Source organism: Diadema setosum, chromosome 6, assembly GCF_964275005.1.
Source record: "Diadema setosum chromosome 6, eeDiaSeto1, whole genome shotgun sequence".
Lineage (NCBI taxonomy): Eukaryota > Metazoa > Echinodermata > Echinoidea > Diadematoida > Diadematidae > Diadema > Diadema setosum.
In genome coordinates this window covers 19580323-19599481 of record NC_092690.1, presented here as the reverse complement: position 1 = coordinate 19599481, position 19159 = coordinate 19580323, and the positions used below count along the sequence as shown (strand labels likewise).

The window sequence follows — 19159 nt, the reverse complement described above, 5'->3', positions numbered from 1 at the left end:
TGTATGTGTTTTCTTACTTATTGATTTGCGACATGTATTTTGCTTATTACCGCAAAAATGAGCCATATTACCGCAATAATGGTCATATTCTACGACGCCTTTCGACATTAATAGCCTTTTCTTCAGCATTCTTTTTTTTTTAAGACTTTTTTTAAACAAGTATCATGCAGATTGGAAGGGCTGGGAAACTATTCCAAAGTCATAAGTTGAAAAGGCGTTCATGACGATAACGCTCTCATTCATTCAACGGTCATTTCGCTTGAGTACCTCTTATGGTACCTCTATGATACATCTTACCTCTTATTATATGGACTTATGATAGAAATCAACTATATATTATAATCAATTATAACTCTTCGTAAAGCAAAACCCATGGATTACAAAGAAGACAGTGGGTAAGATCAAACAACTATACGAGACGCACGTCAATCATATTTAAAGGGATATCGTAGTTTTAGGTGAGATGAAGATTCAGGTTTACGACTTTTTGTGAGTTAATGAGAAACTATATGAGCTATGAAAAGGCGCACAATATTATAAGAGAGATTCAAAGCTTATTTTGTGAAAAATTGGTTTTGAAGTGGCTGAGATATCCAAAAACAAAAAAGGTCCTAAAGAATGCTGGGACCCACCTTTCTTTGGGACCACTTACCTTGATATCTTATATCTCGGTCATTTCAAAATCAATTTCCATCAACTAAACTTTGAATCTCTCTTAAAATTGTACGCTCTTTTATATTTCATGGGAGTTTTCTCATTATCTTACAAAAAAAAATTGGACAAGTGAAGTCTTATCTCACGCAACACAATATTATTCCATTAAATATAATCGACTCGCGTCACGTAGTATTGTTTGCTTTATCTTACCCACTCTGTTCTTGGTAGTGTCTATCCAGACATATTTTTTTTTTTCTCACAGATAATTGCTGAGTATGATCATCTCGAAAAAATTCAAATCTGAATTCCCCATCTCAACCAAAACGATATCATCCCTTTAAAGGGATAGTACAGTATTGGTGGAGATGAGAATTGGGCTTTTAACTTTTTGCGAGATACCAAGAAATCACTTATGATGTAGTACAGTGCATACCATTTCAAGAGGAATTCAAAGTTTATTTGATTCAAATTGCATTTGGAATGACTGAAACATCCAAAAACAAAGTAAAACAAAGCGATCATAATAAAGTGTGGGTCCCACACTTTATTAGAATAGCTCTTTATTGGATATCTCAGCCATTTCAAAACTAATTTTTATCAAATACACATTGAATTCCTCATGGAATTACATGCTCTTTCATATTTCATAAGAGGTTTCTCATTATCTCACCAAAAAACGTTAGAAACCTGAAATTAGGTCTCAACCAAAACTGTATGATCCCTTTAAACGACATACAGTAGTATCTACCAGCGAGCGGTCTGCGCGCTCTGACGCTGCGTGCGCAAATGTGTCTATAGACATAGGGTAGTGTCAAGATGTATTCCATTGGCCAGCGGATTACTAAGTTCACGTTGAATGACAGGCAAGGTTATTCGAGTTATCCGACACTTCGGGTCACTGTCTTAGCATGGAGGCAAACGCAGCTCCATGGTCTTAGGGCCAAACATCTCCGGCTATAGTAGTAATGGACGAAAATGAGACCGGAGCCCCAGTTATGCATGGTAATTGACCGAGCCTCTGACTGCGTGGCAAGAAAGTCTATTTCTTTTTTTTCTAATCCTTCTCTTCGCTATTAAGTCTTTATGGAACTTACGTATAAACGAATATATTTGTTTTGTTTATGTTTCTTTCTATGTAGGCACATCAAGTATGCATAAACAGATATGTACACATACATTATATATGAATAATTGGGTCTGCATCTGAAATTACATTTGTAAACAATGTATCAAGAGATCTTTGGTGCAATTATAAACATGAAAAGCTGAACTGTGTTACACATCTTTTGATAGGCTACAACTCGTCACATACAATTTCACACTTGTTGCGGCCAATTCTGTTACACTGTTAATACGTATTCTCTTGGGAGAGCATCTCATGTTTATATTGTCATGGGAACCAACTATTATTATTTTTTGTCGTTGTATATCGTGTTTGTGATATAATGTATTTCTGTTAGGCAGCTCACCACAAGCTTTGCTTCTTCTTTTTTTAGGTCCTGCCTTCCTTTGCATGACTTCATGGATATAGGAGTCAATTTGAAAACGTATTGGAAAGTAGCGGTAAATGTTTTGCAAATTTGAAACTTAAACTTGAACCTGAATATCATATTTGAATCAGATCATCCAGATGTTTTGTGACGTTTTTTTGTTTTAATCGTCAATCTAAAAAAAAAAAAAAAAATGAAATGGTAAACCAACATTTCATCAATCTTAATGTTAGCACTCCTCCAACCTATTGTTAAATGCTACATTCAAAACTCAAAATGTTGAACTACAATTTTCAGAAATGGTAAAAACCAACATTGTGAGTGTTAAATCAAATATCAACAAAAACGTTGTAGGAGTGACAGAATTTAGAATGTTAATTTACCACTTCCTTTTTAAGTGTAATGTGATAGTGTCATTATACTGTTAATGGGATTTTTTTTTTAAATGTATGTGTATGTGTTTCTCATTCCGTCTGCGTATACGCATGCATTCGATTGACTACACAATTAAAAAAAAATGACAATTCAGTCATTTAAAATGATCACTGTAGGATGGGACTATAAACCTCAGTCAAATATGCCTGTTAATTTCATCTATGTGCTGCAGGCCACGTGACTTATTCTTTAATTTGAATCTGAAACTAAATGATATGGAGATGTCGGAAAGCAGAAAATCACCTCAACGGAAATAAAAAATAAATCTGAAAAAAAAGCTGTTTACGGCAGTACCAAAAATAAATCTGAAAAAAAAGCTGTTTACGGCAGTACCAAAAATACATTATATATTTTAATTGATCCATGCCGTATCTTGCTGACAAGGCCGGTTACAATATGATTATTCCAAGGACACAACGAGGAAAAGACAAACCATTCTTCAAGGTTTCAGGAATGAAAGGAACATTTATAACTATGGATAAAGCACGTCTAGATTCCTGAATCCATCAAAAGTAAGGAAAACATATGAAGATGTTTCCAGGCTTAGCATTCAGGCTTTCTTTTAATTTTTCTTGAAGATCATATATAATGGCGGGTGCATTATGTAGTTGCGTTTCATGATACACCAACAGTAAAATTAAGAGTGATTACTGATATTTAAAAAGTGTCTTAATTTACAAACAAACAAACAAACAAACAAACAAACATTCACTAACATTTTTCCATCTCTTACATTTTCGTCACATTACATGTCTAAAACATAAAGAAACTTGCAAATTTGATATAACCAGTCCTGGTAGAGAGAGAGAGAGAGAGAGAGAAAGAGAGAAGGAATTTGAGAGCATGTTAGAGCTATTTTTTTTACAGTCACTTTGTTTATCTCGCCACTATGAACGTTTTGTCTTGAAGATACTTCTTGAAAATATTAACAAGACGAAAAGATTTGAAATGTATATGCTAAATATTTTATTGTACACAATCATATTTATTGACAGCTGGCTATAGGAAAACAAATAAAGTGGTTATGAAATAGAACCACATCTTGCCAGGTGCTTTAAAGAAGACTCATTCAGATTCGAAAAATAAGTGCTACTCAAACAGAGCTGAATCTGTCGTAGAACATTTTGTCTCATCCTGCCACAAAACTGGGAAGGTCACAAGTGATTAAAATCCATTAAAAAAATAGAACATTCATCATTTCTGGCTCGGAGATCACCAATAGAGTCGTCAGCTGACCTCATTTATTGCTTCTCTTCTCGGCTCCGGGTAAGAGCTCATGCTTGAAAATTATAAGCACTATTTGATGTTTACGTATTAACTGATGGCGTACAAAAAGTCGTCAAACTGTTAAAAATTGAGCATGGAAAAAAAAAAGTCGAAACTGATTTATGAGTGTTAAAGTAAATATCAACAAAAACGTTGTAGGAGTGACAGAATTTAGACTGTTGATTTACCATTTCCTTTTTAAGTGTGCTGTGATAGTGTCATTATACTGTTAATGGGATTTTTTTAATGTGTGTGTATGTGTTTCTCATTCCGTCTGCGTGTACGCATGCATTCGATTGACTACACAATTTAAAAAAAAAAAAATTGACAATTCAGTCATTTAAAATGATCACTGTAGGATGGGACTATAAACCTCAGTCAAATATGCCTGTTAATTTCATCTATGTGCTGCAGGCCACGTGACTTATTCTTTAATTTGAATCTGAAACTAAATGATATGGAGATGTCGGAAAGCAGAAAATCAACACAACGGAAATAAGAAATAAATCTGAAAAAAAAAAGCTGTTTACGGCAGTACCAAAAATACATTATATATTTTAATTGATCCATGCCGTAATTTCATGATTTTCCCCATCTTTGTCACTGTATCCTTGCATATTTTCCTAAACTTTTGAAAAAAAAAGAGTGCCTTCTATCTTGCTGGCAAGGCCGGTTACAATATAATTATTTCAAGGACACAACGAGGAAAAGATAAACCCTTCTTCAAGGTTTCAGGAATGAAAGGAACATTTATCATTATGGATAAAACACGTCTAGATTCCTGAATCCATCAAAAGTAAGGAAAACATATGAAGATGTTTCCAGGCTTAGCATTCAGGCTTTCTTTTAATTTTTCTTGAAGATTATTTATAATGGCGGGTGCATTATGTAGTTGCGTTTCATGATACACCAACAGCAAAATTAAGAGTGATTACTGATATAAGTGTTTTAATTAACAAGAAACAAACAAACAGTGTTTTAATTAACAAGAAACAAACAAACAAACAAACAAACATTCACTAATATTTTTCCATCTCTTACATTTTCGTCACATTACATGCTTAAAACATAAAGAAACTTGTATATTTGATATAACGAGTCCTGGTAGAGAGAGAGAGAGAGAAAGAGAGAAGGAATTTGAAAGCATGTTAGAGCTTTTTTTTTTTACAGTCACTTTGTTTATCTCGCCACTAGGAACGTTTTGTCTTGAAGATACTTCTTGAAAATATTAACAAGACGAAAAGATTTGAAATTTATATGCTAAATATTTTATTGTTCACAATCATATTTATTGACAGCTGGCTATAGGGAAACAAATAAAGTGGTTATGAAATAGAACCACATCTTGCCAGGTGCTTTCAAGAAGACTCATTCAGATTCGAAAAATAAGTGCTACTCAAACAGAGCTGAATCTGTCGTAGAACATTTTGTCTCATCCTGCCACAAAACTGGGAAGGTCACAAGTGATTAAAATCCATTAAAAAATAGAACATTCATCATTTCCGGCTCGGAGATCACCAATAGAGTCGTCAGCCGACCTCATTTATAGTTGCTTCTCTTCTCGGTTCCGGGTGAGAGCCCATGCTTGGAAATTACAAGCACTTTATGTTTGCGTATTGACTGATGGCGTACAAATCAAAGGTCGTCAAACTGTTAAAACCTGAGCATGGAAAAAAAAAAAAGCCGAAATAGATTTATGCCAATGCTCTTTTTTTTTCTTGAAAAAAAAAATCTAAGGTCTATATCGCTTTTAAAAGGAAAAGAAAATCAGTGGTAGTTTAGTTGACTTTAACCCCATAAACTATTAAGCAGAAGTGAAATAAAATAACCTTATATTTTAAGTCTTGGTGTGAAAAAGGTGTACGTTTTATAAATGACTTGTTAGATAATGATGGAAAATTTCTTTCATATTTTGAATTTCAGAGGAAGTTTGGTATACAAACTAACTTTCTTCAGCACGATGGACTGTGTAATTCTATCCAATCATTTGCAAAAAACTGCATGTCGAAAATAGCAGACCCTTTTATTCCTCATGGTTTAAAGGTAATACTGAAACATAAGAAAGGTTGTTCTGATATTTATCAAACGTTGTTAAGACACACGTCAAAACATGTAACAGTTTTGTTAAGTGGAGTAGTATGTTGGATCTTGATGATGAAACATGGTCTTTATACTGTTTAATTCCTTTTCAATCAACTATTAATATTAATATGAGGTGGTTTCAATTTAAGATTCTTAATAGAATATTATACATGAAAGACGCTCTTTTAAAATTTGGTTTTGTAACAGATAAAAAGTGTACGTTTTGTAATGACAGTGAGGAAACCATAATGCATATATTCTGTTCATGTCCTTATTCAAATAATATATGGAATAAGTTTGAGCGATGGTTACTTTTGAAGATAGATAAACAACTTGTATTTACAATCCAACATAAGTTATTCGGTATGGTCTCAACAACGGTGCATCAAACTGTATGATGATTGTTATAAGAAGAGAAATTTTTCAGCGAAATTTAAAAAAAAAAAAAGTTCCGTCATTCGAACATATAATATCTGAGATAAAATGTTATTTTGAGATGGAAAAATGTATAAGTCAAATGAATAGCAGAGAAAAAAAGAATTGTGAAAAAATGGGCTTTATTTATTAAGTGCTTTTGAATATTAAAATTACATGATATTCATAGTGTTTTCAGGGTTATTTCTGCCAATAAAAGAAAAGAATGATATAAGTTATATGTTGTAAAACAAGTTAAAGAAATTTTGTTATTATATGTACAAGTGCAGTAGGCCACTGTTTGTCAATAACCAAATTATTATTCTGTTTTGTATTTAAAGAATTATTTGTAAATGTGACTTTCTGAATATGTGTATGAATAAAACACCCTGTGGAAGGGGAAAAAATAACCTTCATACCAAATGCAGGCTGTCTTATTGTTCATGTGTGTTCAGTTTGAAAAAGCGTCCTCGTATACAGTATTATTTTGTGAAGATGCAAACAATATTTGTTTTTCTTTGTTATGATTCAGTCACATTTTGTCCACGTATTTCTTCATCTAAAGTATGTTTATTGTTTCATTGTAAACAAATGACGTGCATTTAAATCTCATTTGGATATGCAAAAGATACATTGTATTTTACTTTTTATATGCAATTGTCATATTGTATGCTTTGGCCGGAAATGAAATGAAACATGACAACGAAGGATATAGTTCTAAAGAAGTACATTTATTGTTATAGTCATCATAATAATTCTGAGGACTTAGGTAGTAAAGCCTTCTCTTTCAGTTTTAGCACTTGACACTTGAAAAAGTCACCAAGCCCCCCCCCCCCCCCCCCCACCCCCGTTTGACAATGTATATGAGATAATCATGTCAGATGATGACATTTCATTTACGCACCCTATATCCTTCTTCCTCTTCACCCTACAAGACCATACTGATTGATCATCTTCTTATAAACTCTCAACAATTCTTTTCTCTCTCACGATTCTGCCCTGTACAGCGCCATCTCTCGACGTCATGACTTTTAATCTCTCTATGCCCTCCTATGGCAGGACCAAATACAGCTTTCTATATATATACTTTCTTCTTTCAATTAAGGTAAATCGTAAAAGAGTACATATATTTCTCTGGTTTGTAAGAAACAAAATATCCGATGCTGTTGGCGTAATCGGGTTGGATACAAGAGGCAATATTTTCGCACAACAGTAAGAACAACTAGAGATTGTAATTTGTCATCACTGACAAATTAAGGTGATCCGATTTCTTTTTTAATCAATGATTCGAATCGTGATAGTGCAAAGTCTCAGCTACAACATACTAAAATCTGAGAGAAATTCACCGAAGCATGAGTAAGATAGTGCTCGATAAAGAGAGTCATGTCAATTTTCACATCTAAAAAAATTCACTCCCATAGAGATAACACGTCATAGCGAAAATAGAAAAAGAAGTACATATGACCTTTGACCCCACTTTGCACAGACAAGATGGCATCTGAGCAAAAAGTGGTTATTTTATGAAATGATCCCTGTAACATGGTCTTTACGTGTGCAAAATATGGGAAAGATAGGACATGTATTCACCAAGATACAGGATGAAACATCTATGACCTTTGACCCTAATTTACATACCCAAGATGGCGTCTGATCAAGTCGTTGTTATTTTATGAAATAATGTTCGTGACATGAACTAAATATGTGCAAAATATGGTTTTGATAGGGTATGTTTTTCTTGAGTTATTGCACATAACATTGCAAAAAGAAAGAAATATTTCAATACATCGAAGATAAACTTTAATTTCAAGTAAGTTTTTTGACTTGATCCCGACATCGCATGAAAAAACGAAGGGCACATTTACGATAGCCCAAAGTCTCAGCTACAACATATTAAAATCTGGGAAAAATTCACCGAAGCATAAGTGAGCTAGTGCTCGAAAAAGATAGTCATGTCAATTTTCACTTCCAGAAAAACTGCTCTCCCATAGAGATAACACGTAAACTGGTCAAATTTTACAAGGATACTTTTAATCCATTTTTACGAGGTGATGACGTCATCCAATCAAAAGTTTGTAATAATAAATATGAAAGAACATTAAATAAGCTACAACATACTGAAAGTTAGGTGAAAATCGGCAAAGGATAAGTGAGATACGCTCGAGTGAACTTGAATTTTGATGACGTCATTTTGAAAATTTACTTTTTGTACTTTTTAAAGAAATTTGATATCTTTTAATCATTTTTTCAGTATCGCCAACCCATGAGATGATATGTACAACTCATCAGCTTTCAAAATATGTAAAGAAAATGGGGGGTCACCGTCCATCCTGACGAGTAAAATCGGATTTAAATTTGGCGGTTTTTTGGCATTGTTGCACTGTATATCGCCATTGACGCGCGCGCGGAATTTCAACTTTGACGGGTCCGTATGACGTCATATTGAGTCGGATCGACTTGAAACTTAGTAGAAACATTCTTTGACATTTCAGACATCCGATACGTGTGAAAAAACGGGAAATTTCTATTGCATATGAGCTGTGCGTGCGTATATGCGCGCGCACGTACGCGTCCGTCAATTTTTTCTGAAATACTCCAAATGACCTGAAACGTGTGCAAAACAATTTTGAGCTCGATTGGAGCATGTTAAAATTTCAACGCGCGCGTACGCGCTCGTTTACTATGAACGTGACTAAATTTTATGAAATATATCAATAGAGCTTGACTTGAACTATATGATATGTAAATTTCATTGAGAAAATCCATTCCATTAATGAGATACGAATGTGAACGTGTTTTCAGATAATGACGTCATAGTGACGTCATGGTTGACTGATCACAGTGATACATTAGATCTGTCGTCCTTATGACGTGATACATATATGGTATCAGTTTAGAAGTGATAGGTAAATGACTTTTTGAGTTAACCTCTGCACAACATTTGAGGAGAAAGAAATAAAGAAGAAGAAAGAATCCGTACAGATACAATAGGTGATCCGAGAGGATACTCGGATCACCTAATAACTAACTCCTTTATTAGACCTTTATGAGACGTCACGCTTTACACATTATTGACAGAAAATTTAGATTTTCGTATTCTATTTTTAGTAGACGATCAATGGAATACGGGAGGTGATGACATCATCAGCTCATTCATTTGCATATCATTTATATCCACTGTGCCAGAATTGTTCTGCAGAAATGAGCGAAACTTTGTTATTTCATAACTTCCCTATTTTTATCCGATTTTGATCAAATTTTCATTGTTGTCCAGACGTGAAAGAGAGATATTTTGGGCTTTTGATGGCATAAAGAAAGAAGCAAAACGGTAGCCTCTTCTCCCGCGATGTGGACTGCCTTATTGTGTTTGGCAAAAAGCATATTTCCTTCCATAAAGCTCTAGCTCTATAGGACAAAGGCGAGCCAGATATCTTACATTGATTAGGTCTATACATTTTAACTATCCTAACGCAGCTGTGACACGAAGCCCCATGCAACCGGCTTTTGGGTATAATTGGACATGATTACAAACTAATTGCCGAGGCTCTATATAACAACAGCCCCACAAAAGATCCCATGAATCATGATTTGCAAGTTTTTGCAAGGACTACAAAGAAACCAAAGCACGCCTACATAGCGACCGCATTCGTGAACACAGGCTGCAGCAATTACCAGATGTAGCTGGTAAAGAGAGTGTGCTGAACCGGCATTTGGCGTTGATTATGATTGCAATCAACGAAATTCTCTCCACACACCATTACTGATTATCGATGTATAATAGGTGTCGTACGCTCGCGTACGGCGGTGGGTTCTCCCCGTAATGCGTCAGCAGAGTTGATTCAAACGCGTAGATTGCGTCGGAATAAGGGAGAGAGAGAGAGAGACGGAGGGAGAGAGAGAGCAAAACGAGAGAGAGAGGGGACGAGGTATTTTCATCAATAAAACAAAAACCCGTACCGCAAAACCGCTGCTGTATTCCAACCACCGCGGGTCGAAACAAGAGTGCGTTTCTAAGGATTTGAATATACATGTAATACGTATGAGCTGCAAATGTATGTTGACATAAGTATCGATTCATGATATCCTCATAATCACTTTGTGGCCAAAAGAAAGTCTAAATCTTCGTCATATTTATACCTCATTATAATATTATATCTTCTACGATTTTTCTGTCGCTTATTTGCCGGGGATATGCCTAGAAACGTACAAATATAGTGAACAAAAAGAACTAATTATTGTAATAAGTGGTGTAGAGAATTGGAGTATTTAAGATTGCCTGTGACTTGTTTCACTTGTCAATTTAGGAGCTTCCTCTTTACAATGAATCCAATGAATGCATGAATGAATCAATAGATAAATGAATAAGTAGATAGATAGATAGATAGATAAGTAAATGATGTTTTCCGGCCAATTTCATTATTTTGTGATTCAATAGCACTATTGCAGAACTCCCTAGCTCAAAACCCGAAATTGAAAGCGCTTTTAAGTGCTTATTGAGGCCATCGCACTAATTTGAATGCACAAACTCGGAGATTATGCCCAGACACGAAAGTGAATGCTATAAAACATCCGAATTTGAACTTTTGAGCATTGATTTGAGTGCACAAAACGAATTTGAATGCATATAAAATGAAAATGAATGACAATTTTACGAAATTGGCAGGAAAAACCTATTAAAAAATTGAATGATTATAGATAGATAGGTAAGTAAATAGATACACACCATTAGCTAACACCAAGTTAGCTTGATTATTCATTAAGTTTAGTTCTTCGACAGTCACACGAAACATCAAGAATAAACAGAGAAACATTACATAGAATACATTTTTTTTTTTGCAAATTTAATCTCTGTGATAGGACCCTGATCTTGTTAAACAATTTCCTAATATGGCAGTTTAATGATACTGTTTTCTTGACAAATGCAAAAGGCCCTTTATAACAATTGCATATCTTAAGAAATGATTAGCAAGTTCGGTTGCAATTTTATTTGAGAAACCATCTTTCTACTTCCATGGTAATTAGCAATAGAAACGCTATTTTCCATCGACACGTATTTTACAGATGTGATTTCTTGTTGTTGTTGTTGTTGTTGTTGTTGTAGTTGTACGATAGTGGTTCTTGTTCTTATTGTTGTTCTTGTTGTTCTTGTTCTTGTTGTACTCACTCACTCTTGTCACAGAATGAAGCAATTTTCAGAGTCGAAAAAAAGCAAAAAAAAAACCAAACTCAAAAAGATAAATCATATCCCTGTCATTTTCTCCTGTTGCAAAAAGGACATTGGAATATCAGAACGAGTCTCTTTGTTTACGCTTGGTTTCCATTCAACGCACGCTGCCTACAAGTATGGGTTCTTTTGAATGTCAGCAGGACGTTTAAAAAAAGGGCGAGGTCTGCAACACAATAATATTTCTTTCAAAAAATCCATGATTTTATAGCAGCGAGATGGATGAAAAGGGAAGGCAAACGGTTAGAGAGAGAGAAAAAAAAAAACCGTCAGCGGCATGAGTACTATAATACCGCGAACAATCTGACATACAAGATTTAACGCTTAAGTGAATCACGTGAGAAAGAAGATTTACGTTTGCTTCCAAGATGATTGACTCAAATTAACAAAAATTGAGAATTTTTATCAAAAATTATCCGCAACAGTTTCTATGCTGCCAAAATCATTTATCTGATTTCGTGGATAGAGGTCTATTTTTTGATTTCATTCCTCCCCTTTTTTTCTCTCTTTTAAGATGTCCAAATAAGTACGATGATTGTTTCACCCGTTCTATTTAGTATAGTTAAATGAGACACTGTTTTGCACTTTGAACATAATGATAAGGTTGATGATGATTTAGAGGGAGATGGTATAGTTTTGGTTGAGATCTGCCTGGCAGGTTTCTAATTTTTGGTGAGATAATGAGAAATCTCTTTTAAAATAATGCGAAAGAGCATTCACAGGAATTCAGAGTTTACTTAATGGAAATTGGTTTTGAAATGGCTGAGATATCAAAATCAAAGCGATCCTAATTAAAGGTTTGCTTTGTTTTACTTTTTTGGGGGGATATCTCGGCCTTTTCAAAACCGATTTTCATCAAAATCAACTTTGAATTCCTCTTAGAATGGTATGCTCTGTAACATTTCGCGAATGTGTTCTTAGTATCTCGCAAAAAGTTAATAGCTAAATCGTCATCTCCACCACACATCACTATCCCTTGACATTATCTAAATGACATTATTATATTTTGTGGTTTCTTTACGATTAGGCATAACACATAAAGCCGTAAACAAAATGTTTGTTTTTGCGTGAAGAATGTTAGAATCAGATTTCTAAGGATGCCGTACTCACAGGAATTGTGGATATTAAGTTTTTATAAATCATACTCCACATTATTGTTCATAAAATTTAGCAACGAGAAAGTTACTTTGTTTTCAGAATCAAGTTTACTTGAAAAAAAAAAGACAATTGGAGATTCGCGTAAACCTTGACGATAAAACTTCATTATTAAATCACTGCCCAAAACATCACTCTAAACGATAATTTACTTGTAAATGGAGTGCAAAAAGTTGTGCATTCGGGGGAAAGTCATCTCAAAAGATAATGGCAGAACTATAGGCATAATTCTTTTTAATAGGCCTGAATTCAAAATCTAACATTTTGACAAGACGACGCGTAAGACATGCAGTAAAGATTAAGTATCAAACACGAATACATACAATAACATCATGTAACATGCATGTAAGCTCTGGATGTCATGCATAATACAATTTCGTACGCTTTGTAATATATTTCGTCCCCGTGTTCCATGTAATTTATTATGATGAATATGGTTAGATTGGCCTCTAGAAATACACATAAAAGTCCATTAATCGCTTCGACAAGGAAAGGCAGGCGATAGAATGTAATGTACATGTACCTCATAGATACGGAGAATGTTCTCTGCAAAAAGGATTACAGTAAAAAAAAAAAAAAAATGAAATATTACAATTCAGAATATTGGTACCACGCCCTCAACGGTAAGCCTTCTTCCCAAGTCGAAAGATAGCAGTGCGTGATTGTTTGGACATTAATAATTATGAACGTGCGAACGTGACGTCCGTGTGCGACTTCGCGATTTTAATGACCGCGAGTTCGCCTCCGGAGTCAACAACGGGGGCCGAATTTGAATGAAGTTTAAAATCTCGCGTGGAAGCTGTACGCAGCTAGTACTTGACTTCACGTCGGCCCTCGATCCATCCCAGCCGTATGTAGGACTTTCTTCTTCACTGCGTACGCTTTATAGCAAAAGAATTTCATTGGCAACGGTCATATACCTCAAGCACGTTCATAGTTGTTCTTGTGTTTTTTCTTCTCAGGAATGCAAGGTAAGTTTTCTCAGGATAATACATGGGAGATGGCTAAGATCATGCCACCCATCCATCATAACGGTTAAGCGTGAGAGCAGCGAGACGAAATGATTTCTTAACTTCCCAAACTATATTCATCATATTATGCACATAATGTGAAAAAGAAATTGATCGGCAAGGCATTTCGTCACCTAAGCGTAACTATACAGGAGTGTATGATTTACAGCATTACGCTATATGTATAAAACTGTCAGTCTGAGTATAAACTTTACTCAAGATTGTGATGATGTTGAGCTTCAGTGACTACATGCTTCAAAAGGTACAATGCTTGATGCTATTTTGCTTTAAACAAGTAATGAGGTAGAAGCGTGGGAATTCTTGCAGATTGAGCTGTGACATCCATTTGGAAGGAAGTTGCGGCTAAGTGACCATAATATCATTCGATTAATATTTTACTCTTCATTAATTTTCTTTCAACGGGTGGTAATTCAAGGTCGGTAGGGCCTATTCATTCCAATTTCATTTTTCTTATATGTCTCAAAGATAAGAAAAACTAAAAAAAAAAAAAAAGAAAGAAAATCATCTGCCTATATGGTTATATACACATCATAGTTCAGCTGTAGTCAGTTAATTCAATGATTACCATTATTTATATAGTTACCCTGCATCTGCTGTTATATATTTCTGATTAGTAGGAAATAATGATAATTATAATAATAATGATAATAATAATAACAATGATAATGATAATAATGATGATAATAATAATAATAATAATAATAATAATAATAATAATAATAATAACAATTAATCCACGTGCGAAGAAAAGAAGTAGAAAGAAGAAAAGGAAGGAGAAGGAGAATAAAATTGTTTGGTATAGGCTAAGTATGACATTTTGTGTGATCAGAAAATAGAGCATTACCTTGTGCATCCCTCCCCCATCCTCAAAATTGATCTTAATATGTTAATGTATTCTTCCACAACCCAAATTAGGTCTTAAAATCAGGTTTTCTTCGTGGCAATTCTCTTCTAAAACCTCCCTCTAATATGACTTGCTTCAGTTCGATGTGAGCTTTGCACAGACCAGGTTTTGATCCTTGGCTTGTTTACACATTACTTCTTTGAGGAGAGGCGCGTGATAGCGAATGTCAAAGAGAACTAAAGCTGATTAACGTACCCTGTAGCATCGGTTTTACATCAGCGACATGACGGACTTAGCGACTATTACCGTGAAAGAAGAGGTTACAACGATCGAGGAGATCATCCAGACGTCAAGCTCTTTACCAGCTTTGGTGAGTGATGGTAACTATGGCAACGTCTCAACAGCATCATCCGCGCCAACCATCGACGGAGGCGGCGACGTCTTCGTCCACGATCCGAACTCGGCTGCTGCTATAGTCGAAGGCATCACCCTCGCCGTCATCCTCGTCTCCGCGTTTCTAGGCAACCTGTTAGCCATGGTGACCATCCTCCGCGACCGCTCGCTGCGGAGGAATCCACACAATCTGCTGATCCTCAACCTGACCGTCATGGACATGGGTGTGGCGGTGACGAGCATGACGTTCACTATGTGGTCCATCTTCGATAATGGCTACCTCTTACTCAACAGTGACGCTGCTTGCAATGTAAGTATCATTGGATTGACGAAGTGTTATTCGTAAACAGAAATGTTCTTTTACAATTATTGATTATGTGGTGATGGAGAAAAATAAAATATGAACTTGAACTTGAAAAAAAAAATACGAAAAAGACAGAGAGGAGTAAGATATCATTATGTGCACAAAAAAAAGGGAGGAAAAGAATGACACATTTTGCACTAAGTACACAAGAGTCATAGTATTTTGAACTTCCATGCGATGTTTTCATTAAGAATGGTAGGTACTGCATCTATTTTTGGTCATGACATAAAGATCTTTAAACACCACTGTCGATAAATGGTAAATTGCATTCTCACTACGGACTTCATTTTATTTGAATCCTCCTTCCCCTCCGCCCTCACTATCCACTCTCTTCACCTTAGCCTCCTTTCGTTTAAAGGGAGATACACCCAAAATGTAGTTTGGGGATTCAGGAGAGCTTCTTTAAATGAACAGAGCACAGTTCCGCGACCTGCAATGTTACTGAGAATTGTTGAGGAGGTTATTCCCCATGTTTTCCGTATGAGCCAGGGGTGCCCAATTAGTGTTCTTTCGGTTTCCTAAAAGAAAAAATAGATCCTAAGAAATTCCTTTATATTCTTTATACTGTCCTGCTGCTGTGACATCACGAACTCTCAAGAAAGTTGTAAAAGAAAAAACGTTTACACGATTTTTTTAAATTCCCGCACTTTCGTTAACTGTTCCTTTAATCGTTCTTCTTTCGCCGAAATAAACATATTACAGTGAACCATCATACTGAGGGTTGGGGTAGGAGACATCCCACCTGTAAGCCATGAGCAGCCTTTTGATGGATTTTTGCGCCATATAGAAGTATACACTATTATTGTTATTATTATCATCATCATTATCATTATCATTATTATTATTATTATCATTATTATTATTATTATTATCATTATTATTATTATTATTATTATTATTATTATTATTATTATTATTATTATTATCATTATTATTATTATTATTATTATTATTATTATTATTATTATTATTATTATGTAAGTGGTTGGCGATCATTCGCAAACTACGAGTCCGCAAGAGGCATAAAACGATGCTGCGTCAATTGCGATCACGCAGGGAATTCCGTGACCTATAAACACATGCCCTTGAGTGCAGCGCTTATATCGGTACTTCAGGAACTTGGGTGCATAATATGCGAAAGAGGAATAACTTATGAAGCAGAAATCTGTGTTGTTCAGTCGAACAGCTTTGAAAATGGTATCATCCATGACCAAGTAGCGATAGAAAACAGTGTCGTTTCAAATGAACATGTTTATTGATATTAGTTGTGTATCTTTAACAAATAGATACATTGTATTATCATTTACCAGTGTGGGAAAATTTTAAATAATTATTCATGACCGAGTATCGATTGAAAACGGTGTCATTTCAAATGGACAGGTTTATTGATGCATGCTAGTTGTGTTAATATAAATAGGTGCATTGTATCATCATTTACTCGTGTAGGGTCATTTCAAACGAACAAACTTCTCGATGCTATTCATGATATCGTTATAACCTGATGGATAAATTTTCCTGCTAGACATAAACTCGTTTTACTGGATTATCATAAAAATGTGTGCAATTGTTGAAAATGACAATAAGTGCAATTATTATTACAGAAGCAACTCAGAATTAATGCTCGAGGATGATTGGTTGTCTCTTAAAGGGGATGGCTAGTAACTGATCAGTGGGAATCAGTGGGAATGCTGGGGGATGATTATTCCAATCCTTGTGGGATTCATTTAACCCACAGTATAAAGCCCAAGCTATTTTGACCTTTCCCAGGCACAAGGGGGGCACATTGTGCCCCCTATATAACTTTGTTATTGTTCGATGTTTCATCGTCATATTTTGCACATGGGTAGAGCAACTCATACTCTACATGACCGCATACTTGAATTTTTTAATGGTCGCCCATGGAGGGCGCTACTTACCAAAATATAAAGAAATACATAGGAAATATGCTTTAAAAAAATGATTTTTCTGTATAATTTCTTTATCCCCAGTATATATGTCTTATCATAGACCAATATTTTTCATATTTGCCACAAATGATGTGCAAGTCAAAGTTCATTATTTGTTAAGGTTGAAATTTCTCAAGGTCACCACATGGGGGCGCTATTCATAACAAAATAAAGAAATACATTATGAGACCTGTGATGTAATGTTTGGGATAGGTACATGCATAGTTATCATATTTCATATTCCCATAATATTGGAATTTTAAGTTTGTAGATTGATAATGTGATAAACAAATGATATTAGAGGTATAACTTGGGTGAAGGAATCAAAATAACACAAAATAGAACGGGAATCTTTGGAAAATACAGTTATTTTCAAGTATCTCTATTATATCTATTGTGTTATGCCGCTGTCACAGAAAAACAAAGGAAATAATAGGAAAAACATTTCAGAGCCATAATTACCTCACATTTAGCTTCTTCAGCAATTTTCACCCACGAAATGCCCATTTCATACATTATAATATTGTTAACTGGAATTGGAACAGAAAAATACGCAAAATCTGACTGACATGGTTGTCAGTTTATGGTTGCCATGGCAAGCAGCAATATTAAATTTAGCTAAATTATATATCAAAATGTTTGGAATAAGATTTTAGGAAAAGTCTCCAAAGTTGGTTAAAATTGAAGTAAGGGCGAAGGAGTGGCGAATGAAAATCTGGTAGGGGGCACAAAGTGCAACCCCCCCCCCCCCCCCTTGGGCTTTATAGGGTTAAAGCTAAAACATAGGGCCTACTCGTGAGGGCTCAAAATTCATCTTTCCAAATTCGAATGTGCTTGCATTGTATCTCAAAGCTCCACCAGTAAACTTGACTGGCTGACGCGATCTGACGGGATAAGGAGTGATTTTTTTTTTTTTTTTTTTAATTGATACCGGTATAACAACTTTCAATTCCGGAAGCGCCCTCCCCGTTCATCAGTTCTGTAGTGCTGTGTTAGTAGAACGCGGCCCTCGTACGGGGATGATCGAATATAGTGTGAAACCAAACATGCAAATATGAATCGCATGCAGAACAAGCTGCATAAATTTAATATTCACTCTCGCGTGCGATGTAAAACGCTATATGGTCCGATATATTGTAATCGATGTAATCCAATGTAAGACATCACGTATATCATAGCAACCACGATCGGCGAACCTTTTTGGTTAATACTTCGCATTTTCGTCATCACCCATGGGTAATCGTGTTATCATGGTGTTTTTGCACACATTTCTTCAACATAGGGCTTAAGTGTACATGTTTGGACAAAAATCGACAATTCTGCAAGCATACAAGAACTACTGTACATGATGTTTTCACTTTAACTGCTGTCGAAGTTACTGCTATATATTCAAATTTATATGGTACTAATAAACGTTTTGCAAACACCATTATAAAACGAATCCCTGCTAATGAGTTATTTAGTCCACCTGGCCCCACTAAAATTCTGTCAAAAGTGGGATTCGGTTTGCGACTGGCAAGCTTTGGGCTGCAAGCTTTCTCATCGCAAGAATTAAGTTTTTGAGTTGTCGAAGAGGGAACAAGATGAAGAAGTGGCGACGCATTTATTGAATTCCAGGTTTCACATGTTTTCACAAAGTCATGGTAACGGTCAGCGTCACAATATGTAAATTAGATGAGATGACGAAGTTATGACGTCATAACACTTCCCTTGCTGGCATACGACAAAATGTACGAATCGTAACAAAAATCATTTCACAACATAAATCAGAGGGGAAGAAATCGCATTCTCCCGATAAATTTAGCGATGATTACTTTGTCATGTAAAAGGGTCATCGTTGCTTATTCATCAACGTGTTTAA

General features: G+C 35.2%; 1 protein-coding gene across 1 annotated transcript in view; it reads left to right on the top strand.

The window, feature by feature from the left end:
* LOC140229615 (octopamine receptor beta-2R-like) overlaps positions 1-19159 on the top strand; it is a 51393-nt gene that overhangs the window by 20323 nt on the left and 11911 nt on the right. The window contains exons 4-6 of the mRNA XM_072309862.1: positions 13683-13691; positions 14667-14740; positions 14971-15298. Coding sequence (XP_072165963.1) covers positions 13683-13691; positions 14667-14740; positions 14971-15298 — 411 coding nt within the window. The remainder of the gene's footprint in view (positions 1-13682; positions 13692-14666; positions 14741-14970; positions 15299-19159) is intronic.